Source organism: Cicer arietinum, chromosome 5 (genome assembly GCF_000331145.2).
Source record: "Cicer arietinum cultivar CDC Frontier isolate Library 1 chromosome 5, Cicar.CDCFrontier_v2.0, whole genome shotgun sequence".
NCBI lineage: Eukaryota > Viridiplantae > Streptophyta > Magnoliopsida > Fabales > Fabaceae > Cicer > Cicer arietinum.
Window position 1 is genome coordinate 78,952,960 of NC_021164.2, and position 10,786 is coordinate 78,963,745.

Consider the following 10,786-nt stretch of genomic DNA (forward strand, 5'->3'; position numbering starts at 1 on the left):
CCAACTTTTCATAACTATATGGTTGACCAATGGAATTTCCATGATGGCAATTGACAAGTTTAGACTTTTGATTCAATGAGTTCATAGTATACGTATAGAGTACTATATCAATGTCAAACTTTCTTGTCTTCTAGACACTCACGCGGACACATTTTTTTATCGGTATATTATATTCCCTCGGTCTTATATTATAACAACTTTTTTTAAAATAATTTGTTTTTAAATATAAGTTTATATATAAATCACTAGATGTATTTTTTTAATTTTAATTCTACCTCTATTAATATTACTAATTTATTTTAAAATATGAGAAATTAATATTAAATATATTTATTCACAATAAATAATTTAGTAAAAGTAACACATAAAATATATATATATATATATATATATATATATATACATTAATTACATCATTCACTTTTTATGTGAAAATGCAACAAATACTTGTAAAAAAGACATAGATGTATTTATTATTGTTTTGTTAAATCTACCTCTATTAATATTATTTGAGAAAAATTAACATTAAATATCTCAATACATAACGAACAATTTAGTAATAAGCACACAAAATATACATATTAATTACACTGACTGTTTCTATTAATATACTCAAAAGTGTTTATAAAGAGGGTCACGTGGAGTAAATGAAAACAAAAATATAATAAAGAGGTTAATTTAAAAGTTTAATTGTCATGTATTATTAATGTATTATTAATGTGAAATTTTTTACATTATTAATACATCATAATTATTAATAGTCATGTATTTATAGATAGTTATATTAAACAGTAAATATCTCTAATAATTTAATGATTATTATTAACTATAAACATAAAAACTTTTTACATCGATAGTATATAAGAATTAAATTTTAATTGACTATGATCCAAACAAATAAAAATTAAAATATTTGAGTGTATAACGATTGTCATCCAATCAAATATCACATAATCAATCTTTATTGGGATATTTTAGAAAATAATGTAACAAAATGACAAAATACTAAAATTTTATGGATTTAATTTATATAACAAAATGACATGGTTAATGTGTACATAAAGAGTTTTCATATAGATAGCATTTGCCTTTAATTTATATATACAGTTAATTAAATAATATAAATAGTTTTTATACTATCAATTAATCATAATCGTTAGATTAATTAAAACATTTAATTTTTTTATAATCAATTTTAATATCATACAAATAATTAATTATAATATGTTAAGAGTGAGAGTATCAAATATTTTATAATATACATAAAAATTTCAAATTTGACTTGTATAAAAAATGGTCTATATTGTTGGTGTATAGTTTTTAAATTCAATTTAATAATTGAAAATTAAAATAAATAAATAAAAACTGTTAAAAAGCTTTTTTTTTTTACCAATTTAATATTCTAAAAGTTAACTAAATTAATTATGAAGGATCATCTAAAAATTAATAGAAAATGATCTCATCACTTAGGTGTATCAAAACAATACTAGATAAGAGAAAATGTCTTACCACTTATATTAGAGTGTCAAAATAGTATGGATCAAATGGGTCAAACCATTTGGTCCAAATTAATACATGGATCTTAAAAAAGAGACTAATGTGATCGAGTTTTTTTTTTTTATTTGAAATATTTAGTCCACATTAAAAAAGGGGCTTGATTGGATTATATTGACTCATTTGACTACATGTAGACAAATACATTATAATTAAAATATATATTTTTAAAAAATAATTGCAAATAAATTTAAATGTTTTTCTCTATTTTTGAATTGATTTTAAAAAACAAAAGTAATATATCGATTATAATTAAAAAAATAATAATAATAAAGTTAATAAAAACATCAAGGAGGTGCATGACACTTAAAGCCAAGTACAACATAATATGTTAGTCTAACAGTTTCGCTCATGACTGTCGTTTGCCAATCAAAATCAATATTAATTCTAAACTCATTCTCCTAAAAATAACTATACTGTGTGTAGTGGTGGTGTTAGTCATAAATTATAATTTTGTTTTATTTTATTGTCTCTATTGTGGTAAATGAATGAGAGGGTTTTGTGTTTTAAATTTTATTAATTAAAATTTAAAAACAGATAGGTCGGGCTGGATCGTTGGCCCACATAGCTTATAATAGACAAGTCAGTCTATCTTAACAAAGTATCGAACTGGACATACCTATTTGACACTACCTATATTTCACCTTGTCCTACACATTCAGAATCTTCGATGGACAACCATTTGAGAGAGGTAATGTATAGCCAAATTCAAAGGGAGATTTATTGCATCAGACTATTCCACAAGCTAATTAGCATTGGTATTTATTCGATGAGTCTTTTCAATCATACTAACTCTGGTCAAAATTAAAAATTGACACATGACAATATTAACTAAATGAAATTATGGCTTTGACTATGGCTTCGGCAATGGAGGCACGGGCACGGTGTCTTGGAAGGGTGCACTCCCTCCTCATATCTATAACATCGGTACTTGTACAGAACTACTCGTAGAACTACTGATAGGGATGGCATAATATTTTACATTTGCAGATATCCACCCAAATCAACTTAATTTGGATGGGGAAAAGTCGGAGTACAGCTGCAAATAATCCACATTCACGGATATCCACCCAAATCAGCTTAATTTGAACAGGAAAAACTCAGTATGATTGCGAATTTTCGTCGAAATTAAAATTCAGAGGTAAGGACGGGTCTGGATGGTGATTACAACTCAGAACCCACCCCACAAATAATATTAATATAATTTTTAAATTTTATATACATATATATATTAAATATACTTACTATTTTTTAAATATTAAAAATTATAATCGTATTACTATAGATAATATTTAATTTTATTATTCTCTAATAAAAATTATTTTATTATATTAATTATAATATATATAATTTTTAAAATTATAATTTTATATTTATATAAATTGCTGCCGTCCCCGGCCCGTTTACCCCGTTGACAAGATTACTTGCTACGGCTCATGTTATTTTTATAAAAAATTACTCGTTAAAAATATAATTAAATATAATTAATTTGTAGATTTAGGAGTTTAATTTTATAAAGTTCAGTTAAGCAAAACACATATTACATTTAGATACATTAATTACAATTTTTTGTTTAATATTTCATTCTAAAAAGAGTGCCTTTTAGATGTTGAACACTAAAAAGCCATTATTAATTAAATAATTCGAATTAAATAAATATTGTATTAGAAAAAATGAAATAAATTAAACCATCACAAGTAATTAACTTTTACTTATCATAATATCATCCAAAGTAATTAACTTTTTCTTATCTTAATAGACAAAAATTTAAAAACAATTCCATGAATGTGAACGGGGTATAAAAATAATGCATCAAATTATAAACATTTTACTAATTGGGAAAACAAAAAGAATAAGCAAAAATAGGTTTTAACAAAACAAAATCATTTCTCACAATTAATTTCAAAATAAGTGAGAGAAAGAGAAGCTTCATAGATCACCTGGACTAAGGAAGGATTAAGATTTTAAGATAAGATTAGCTTTAAAAACTATGTATTAGATTGTTGAAGGATACTACTATATAGCAAATCATATTTCAGACAATCTGTTTTCAGACAATCTGTTCTCAAACTATCAATTTATCAAATGCTCAGAGTATAATGATAACAAAGGTTATCCAATGCAAGTAATTTCCCGAAACAAATAAGGTAAAATTGAAACAAATCAAACCAGGATAATCCAAAAATGTTGATCTAAAACAAAAGGTACAGCAACAAAATTTATAAGGAAACGAGTATGAAAATTCAATCTAAAACATGAGTTTAGCATGAATTCAATTTTCAAATTCACTCATCATCGTCGTCTTCATCCTCATCATCTCCAGCAGCGGAATTAAGAGCCTGCAAGCGTGCAATCAACTTAGCCTTCCTCTCTTCATATGTGAGCTTCTTCAAGTTGTACCTGCACAAAAGACAACCAAAGTACAATTTTCATTAATCTTGTCAAGCAAAAAATTACATAGCCATTTGATTGCATAATCACAAAATAATGGTCAGAACTGCAAATCCAGACAGGGCAGTTATTATTTTGCTAAACATCTATAGTAAGAATGTATATGAGCAAAAACTTCATAATGATATACCTCTTGTGTTCCTTTGGTGGCTGCTTCCCAGACTTCTTGATGGTGGGATCTGCACGAATGGCGGCATGAACCTTTTTGTATAGTTCCTCAATTCCATCGGCTTCTACCCCACGCTTGATATATTCGCTGAAGTGTGTTTGGTATTTTTCTGGTTCATCTTCAATCAAAGTCTATAAAAAGTATTATAAAATTAATCAATAACGTCTCTCTAAAAATCATACGAATATTTCCCTGAAAATTCACATCAAAAGCCACAAAATAAACTATCAGAACGTGCCTTCATGTAGGCAGTAACATGTCCCCCAAAGATATACTTTCGGTGAACCTCAGCATCAAGCTCCTTTTTCTCCTTGTCAAAACCAGCAAACCTTTTATCGCTGTGAGGAATATCCAGACCTCCATCCAAGGCTCCCTGCAGTAAATCAAGCCAAATTACTCAATACAATCAATGCAAAAAGATTAATACATGAAAACAATAATTCTTAATCTTACTCGTTATATCAAATACCTTAAGTGCACCAAAGACGCGATTGCCAGTTGTGGTCTTCACCAAACCAACATCAAGAAGAGCACGGAATGGCCTCCTCGAATCAGCGGGTTCAACTGAATAATCCTCTCCGGAAGCCTGAATATGATACCACCAATAATCATGAATCCACAAACAAATAATGAGGTTGTTGATTAAAAAGATAAATAGCAAAATATGTCCAATGATACCTCAACATTGCCTTCGTACTCCTCGTCCATTTCTAGTGTCTTGAGAACTCGGCGAGCCAAGAGAAGACCGGTGCAATAAGCTGGCAATATTATAAAAAAAATTAATTACAACGGTAAATCATTAAAGAACAAAAAATACAAGTTAAAAGACATACACACAGACGAATAGAAATTGACAGATAAAGTACCTGCAGCATAGTTGGTAAGACCTACTTCGAGGCCAAAGTGAGGAAGCTCATGTGCATATGCTGCAGCAAGAACTATATCACCGGCAATGCTAGCCGATACTATTTGAGCAACAATGTCCTTGTTTGTAAATCGAACAACGAAACGATATTTTGGAGTGTTGTACTTGTTTTTGTCCTGATTAATCAGACGAACCCTCGCTCGGTAATCAGTCTTTCCCTCTGATGATTCATTTAATGGAAAAATGAAGTGTCATCGGGAGAAATAGAGCGGAAATTGAATAATAAAGGGATAAGTGGGAGTTGTAGAATATAGTACGCACCTCTTCTTCTTTTGAACTTAACTTGGTATCTCTTGAAATAGGCCTTTGACTTCTGAGCCTTCACAAATGCCTTCATCCATGAAAACAGAACGTTGTTAATGTTAATAATCTTCAACAAAAACGAAAAATCTAAACAAAACCAAGGAAGAGGAAAGAAAACGCACCATTCCGAATAGCTGCACAAAAGCGGCTGTCTTGATGGACAAGAGAGACGAAAACCCTTCGAACTTCTCACTTGCAGTTAAAGGAGTGTTTTTTAGGGTTTGAGTTGGGCTTCGCTTAACGTGTTATCCACTCTTTTCTGGCCCAACTCATATTTTATATGGGAAATAATATTCACACCTCCTCTTTTCATTATAAACTTCTCCTTTTTTTTTTATTATTTCTGATATAAATAAAACAATATCAAATTTAATTTTTTTTTAAATTATAAAATACGTGTAAATTTAATTCGTGGCACATTGTGTACTTATTATTCTAATGTTTATGAGTATAATTATATACAAAAAATAATAGTTTTCAAAGTCAACAAATTAACTTTATCTTCATTCAAAATTAAACCTTTTAATAATCATATTGATATATTTAATTTAAGATATTCTCATATTAATATATTAAGAAATATTACCATGTCATGTATAGTATAAAATGTAACACTGGTATATTTTTATTAGTAGTAGTAATGTGTGAAATGCATTTTCTTTATTTAATTTATTTTGTGATTGTTTTTATATTATACATATTTTAATTAATATTTTTGAATCTTAAAAATATAAAAATGATATAACTTATTTTATTTTATTAAGAATTAGTAATTTTAAATTTTGTACAAAATTAAAATATATAAAAATAATAATAAAAAATAAAAACAGGAAAAGAAACTTGCTAGTGCAAATTAGCTAGTTCATTGCAAATGGGGTCAACACGAATTTTGGATTGAAAAAAAAAAGAACAATAACGGCCCCAAAAACTTAGTAGTGATGTTCTAGAGTTGAGAAGTTGGAGCACATACATCGTACATAAAGCTAGAATGATTCTTTAGATTTAAAAAAACAAAACAGCAAATATGTATAAATAATAAAATCGAAAAAGTGATCATGCCATTTACTGTACTCTATGTAAATATAAAATCGAAAAACTATTTGACTTTTATAATATACATGAATATATATAAATATGTATACATACATTTTTGTATATTCATATATATTAAAAAAGTTGAAAAGTTTTTTTATACAATTATAATATTTATGTATGATTGTGTGGTAAATATTTAATTATTTTATTAGTTAAAAGTAAAACTTATTTAATTTGATATATAATAGTGTAAAAAAAATTGAAAATAGAGAGAGTAATAATAGAGGACAAAAACAAAAACAAATAAAACTCGATACAAGTAATATATAATTGTGCACATTTTATTCTTCAAATTTACTTAAATATTGATATGTTATTTTTACCTTTAAACTTGTTTTATTTATATACCTTAATAATAATTTTTCTTTCTTTTTTAGTGAGTTTGATATATCTTAATTTAAAACATTGTCGTCGATGATAATAATAATAATAACAATAACAATAATAATAATAATAATAATAATAATAATAATAATATGTCTTATATGTAAATTTTGAGAATATTTGCTATAATTTTAAAGTATCATCTGAATGTTGTTAAAATAAATTGTCCTTTCCTATTATAAAGATAATGTAGTTGTGTTATTTAAATAAGATGATTTTATTAGGTGCTATAAGATGATTTTTTTCATATTAAGTTCATTATTATTAATGTGAAAAGTGTAAATTGCATTGATCAAGAGTTGTGATATAGAATCGTATAAATGATTTTGGTAACTGTAAATACATAATTTCATTTGTTTTTTTATTTGAATTATTTGTGATATAATATGTATTACGATGTTATAGTTTAGACGTCTATTGAATTGTTTTTTTTCTAAATATGTGTATATTATGAGTGATTCCTATGTGATAAACTAAGTTATATAGTATTCATGCATGCATCGGAGGCCTAGACTCGACCCAAAGCATGTGACAACAATTTTCTAAAAGGGCAATGCCATTAAAAAATACTCAATATTGGAATACTAAATATAAAATTGTGAATAACATTTGTCTAATGGTGGGGCATTGTTCAATGGTATAATTTTTTGCTCTACAACATGGTGATATTTTTGAATTATTCATTGACATATAGTATAACAAATAGAAATTGTGTATTTGGGTTGATTTGTATTTTTGATGTTTTGTAATTATAACTGTTAAATAAAATATATGATTTATTTGTAATATATATATATATATATATATATATATATATATGTGTGTGTGTGTGCGCGCGCGCGCACGCATGCCTATTTTGCTACATGTTCTTTATTTAAAGATGACATTTAGTTTTGTACATATGACATTTCCAAATATTTATATTAGACTTGAGTTTATATAATTTATTATTTTTCATATGTTATATAAATTGTTGAATCTTATAATTTGAGTATTGAATCATCCGGTTGGGATATTTGAAGATTTCTAATTAATTATGAATTGTTTATTTGAATTTATATATGTGATTATATATTTTGTTTGCACCTTAAATATTCTTATGATGAAAAAAAATTAAATTATATTTTACATATAGTATTTCAAAATAATGTATAAAAAAAAGTGGAATGTTGCATATAATATGGATACAGTAAAACTACAAAATTTATTGATATTAGCGAAGTCATATTGAGTATTCTTGAGTGATGGTTATTTGTTTCCATCAATCGAATATAAAACTTAATAGAGAGATACAAGTTAGACCTGATATACACCTGTCTTCTACACATATTAATATATCAAATTTTATTTTACGGCAAAATTGACACAGGTCACCTAATAAGACTATTTAGTTTAATTAAATATTTCTATAAATAGAAATATGCTATTATGTATAGATACTTTATCTATTAATTATTATTTAATTTATACATTTATTTCAAATTTTATTTATTTATTTTATTGAAAATTTAAAACATTAATTGAGTTATCATAATTTTTAAAAATTACAAATAATAATTTTACAAAATTTTGGAAACTCAATGTAATTATAGCAAGTAGCAACTCCATACCAAACAATAAACATAGACTACCCATTTGTTCTATTAAAGAACGAAATTACACATTTTTAAGATATAAGTTGATTTTTAGTATAACATAACTACATTGTGAACACTATTTCAAAAAAATAATTTAAAAAAAAGTAATTTTAACAAAATTGTTCTTTATCACAAAAACACAATATATTAAATTTAATCAATTAATTAAATTAATATTAAAAAATATAAAAAAACAATCAATTTAAAAATTTACAATACTGTGAAGTGATAATATTTGCTTTTTCATGTCGTGGTTTGGTAGAATAAAATAGAATTAAAAACAAAAATATACAGCCTTTCAAGAAAAGGAAAAATAACACAGAGAAACATATTTAAATAGCTATTTTTTGACGAGGGCGCATTTCACAGACAAGTAGTGGAAATGCAAAATTCCTCTCAACCAAGAAAAAAAGAAATTGAAGAAAGCGATTAGAAAACCTAGATAGATCAAGAACACCGATTTTTTATTCTCCATTGCCATTGCGATTGCGATTGAGAACCTCTCTCAACTCTGATTGACAAAAATATAAAACGAATCTCCGCCGTGTTGCGGTTGCCGGCGGCATCTTCTTCTTCGTCATCGCCGCCTCTTTGGTGTTTCCATCGCAATTGTAATCGCTATGGAGTTGGCACAACTTGAAGCATTGTGTGAACGGCTTTACAATTCACAGGACTCAGTTGAAAGGGCTCATGCGGAGAACACACTGAAATGCTTCTCCATGAACACTGAATATATTTCCCAATGTCAATACATTCTTGATCATGCTTTGACACCTTATGCATTGATGCTCGCTAGTTCTAGTTTGTTGAAACAAGTCACCGAACATAGCCTTGCTTTGAAGCTCCGTCTAGATATATGTATTCGCTTTTTTTTTCTTCTATTTTTTCATTCTTCGTCGGGGACACTAAAAACCAGACATAATTTGATGGATTTTTTTGCAATGTATGTAGGGACCTACCTCATCAACTATCTAGCGACCAGAGGACCAGAGTTACAACCATTTGTGACTGCTTCTCTGATCCAACTTTTGTGTCGAGTCACGAAATTTGGATGGTTTGATGATGACAGATTCCGAGACCTGGTCAAAGAATCAATGAACTTCTTAAGTCAGGTGATCTTAATCGATTTGATCTTAATTGATTTAGTGGACTCAAATACAAGAAATATTTGTGCCATCGTTTCACATTTTTTGTTTTTGCTGTAATGTAGGCAACGCCAGGTCATTATGCCATTGGTTTGAAGATATTAAATCAGCTTATTTCTGAGATGAATCAGGTTAGACATAACTCTGTGCTACTCGAATGTGTTTGATGCTTGAGTATATATCACATTATTTTGATGGAAGATTTATCATGTTGAGTAGTTCTGTATGCTACTTGAATATGCTCACGGAGCCCATCTAATGATCCAATAGTTTAATTTTTATAATAAGGTAGAAAAAGGGGTCGTGAGGTGGTGATTATGTGGTGGAGAGGGGGGCTAGAATAATAACACAAGGTTTAGTTTGTAAGCTGTGTCAATCAAACAATTCAAAGAAACGTTAACTTAGCAATTAGATATTTTGAGTTAGCTGTGCTGTGTTTTGGAACTATGCTCTGTTTGCTAGACTCTTGTTTCCTGCCTCAGGCTAACGCCGGTTTACCTGCAACAAAGCATCGAAGGGTAGCTTGCTCCTTCAGGGATCAATCTCTTTTTCAAATATTTCAGATATCTTTAACATCATTGGGTCAGTTGAAGAATGATGGTAAAATGACTATACTCATGCTTAAAGTTCGTACGTCTCTTTAATACTTTCGGGTGATAATTGGTTTGATAGTTGAGATTATGTATTTTACAGCCATCAGTCAATTGCAAGAATTGGCACTGTCTCTCGCTTTGAAATGTTTATCATTTGATTTTGTGGGGACATCTGTTGAAGAAAGTTCAGATGAGTTTGGCACAGTTCAGGTGCCTGCTTGTTTTTGTTTTATTTTATCATAAACTTTTCTATTGCGAGGTCCTACCTCATTCCTTCTACACTGGCTCGTTTCTTATCCTGTAAATATGGTGCTTTGCAGATTCCATCTCCTTGGAAACCAGTTTTGGAGGATTCTTCAACATTACAACTATTTTTTGATTACTATGCCCTTACAAAGCCCCCTCTTTCAAAGGAGGTAAGTACATGCATCTGTTTCTTTGATTGTGTACTTAACAGTCGGACCTCATATTAAAGTCATGGAAAATTGAATCCCGCAATAAAATACTATTCAAGAAACAATTCGTGTAGG

General features: G+C 28.0%; 2 protein-coding genes across 3 annotated transcripts in view; one reads left to right on the forward strand and one right to left on the reverse strand.

Moving 5' to 3' along the window:
- Window positions 1–3,651: 3,651 nt before the first annotated feature.
- Window positions 3,652–5,661, reverse strand: LOC101493645 (large ribosomal subunit protein uL18-like). The gene is made up of 8 exons (XM_004500665.4): window positions 5,525–5,661; window positions 5,361–5,430; window positions 5,041–5,259; window positions 4,853–4,932; window positions 4,644–4,760; window positions 4,413–4,547; window positions 4,136–4,305; window positions 3,652–3,954 (listed from the first exon to the last, which is right to left on the reverse strand). The coding sequence occupies exons 1-8, from the start codon at window positions 5,525–5,527 to the stop codon at window positions 3,840–3,842; spliced, it is 909 nt and encodes a 302-aa protein (XP_004500722.1). The 5' UTR covers window positions 5,528–5,661; the 3' UTR covers window positions 3,652–3,839.
- Window positions 5,662–8,868: 3,207 nt separating this feature from the next.
- Window positions 8,869–10,786, forward strand: part of LOC101503957 (uncharacterized) — an 18,796-nt gene continuing 16,878 nt past the window's right edge. For both annotated transcript variants that reach the window (XM_012716030.3, XM_004501048.4), the window contains exons 1-6: window positions 8,869–9,376; window positions 9,470–9,630; window positions 9,729–9,794; window positions 10,146–10,263; window positions 10,357–10,466; window positions 10,577–10,672. In XM_012716030.3, coding sequence (XP_012571484.1) covers window positions 9,139–9,376; window positions 9,470–9,630; window positions 9,729–9,794; window positions 10,146–10,263; window positions 10,357–10,466; window positions 10,577–10,672 — 789 coding nt within the window. In that variant the 5' untranslated portion in view covers window positions 8,869–9,138. The remainder of the gene's footprint in view (window positions 9,377–9,469; window positions 9,631–9,728; window positions 9,795–10,145; window positions 10,264–10,356; window positions 10,467–10,576; window positions 10,673–10,786) is intronic.

Bases quoted from the DNA above. Each gene is read 5' to 3' on its own strand.
- LOC101493645 (XM_004500665.4), bottom strand. The intron at 4,933-5,040 runs GTACTTTATCTG...TAATATTGCCAG, and splicing joins TCTTACCAACTATGCTGCAG to CTTATTGCACCGGTCTTCTC. The intron at 4,548-4,643 runs GTATTTGATATA...GATTTACTGCAG, and splicing joins GCGTCTTTGGTGCACTTAAG to GGAGCCTTGGATGGAGGTCT.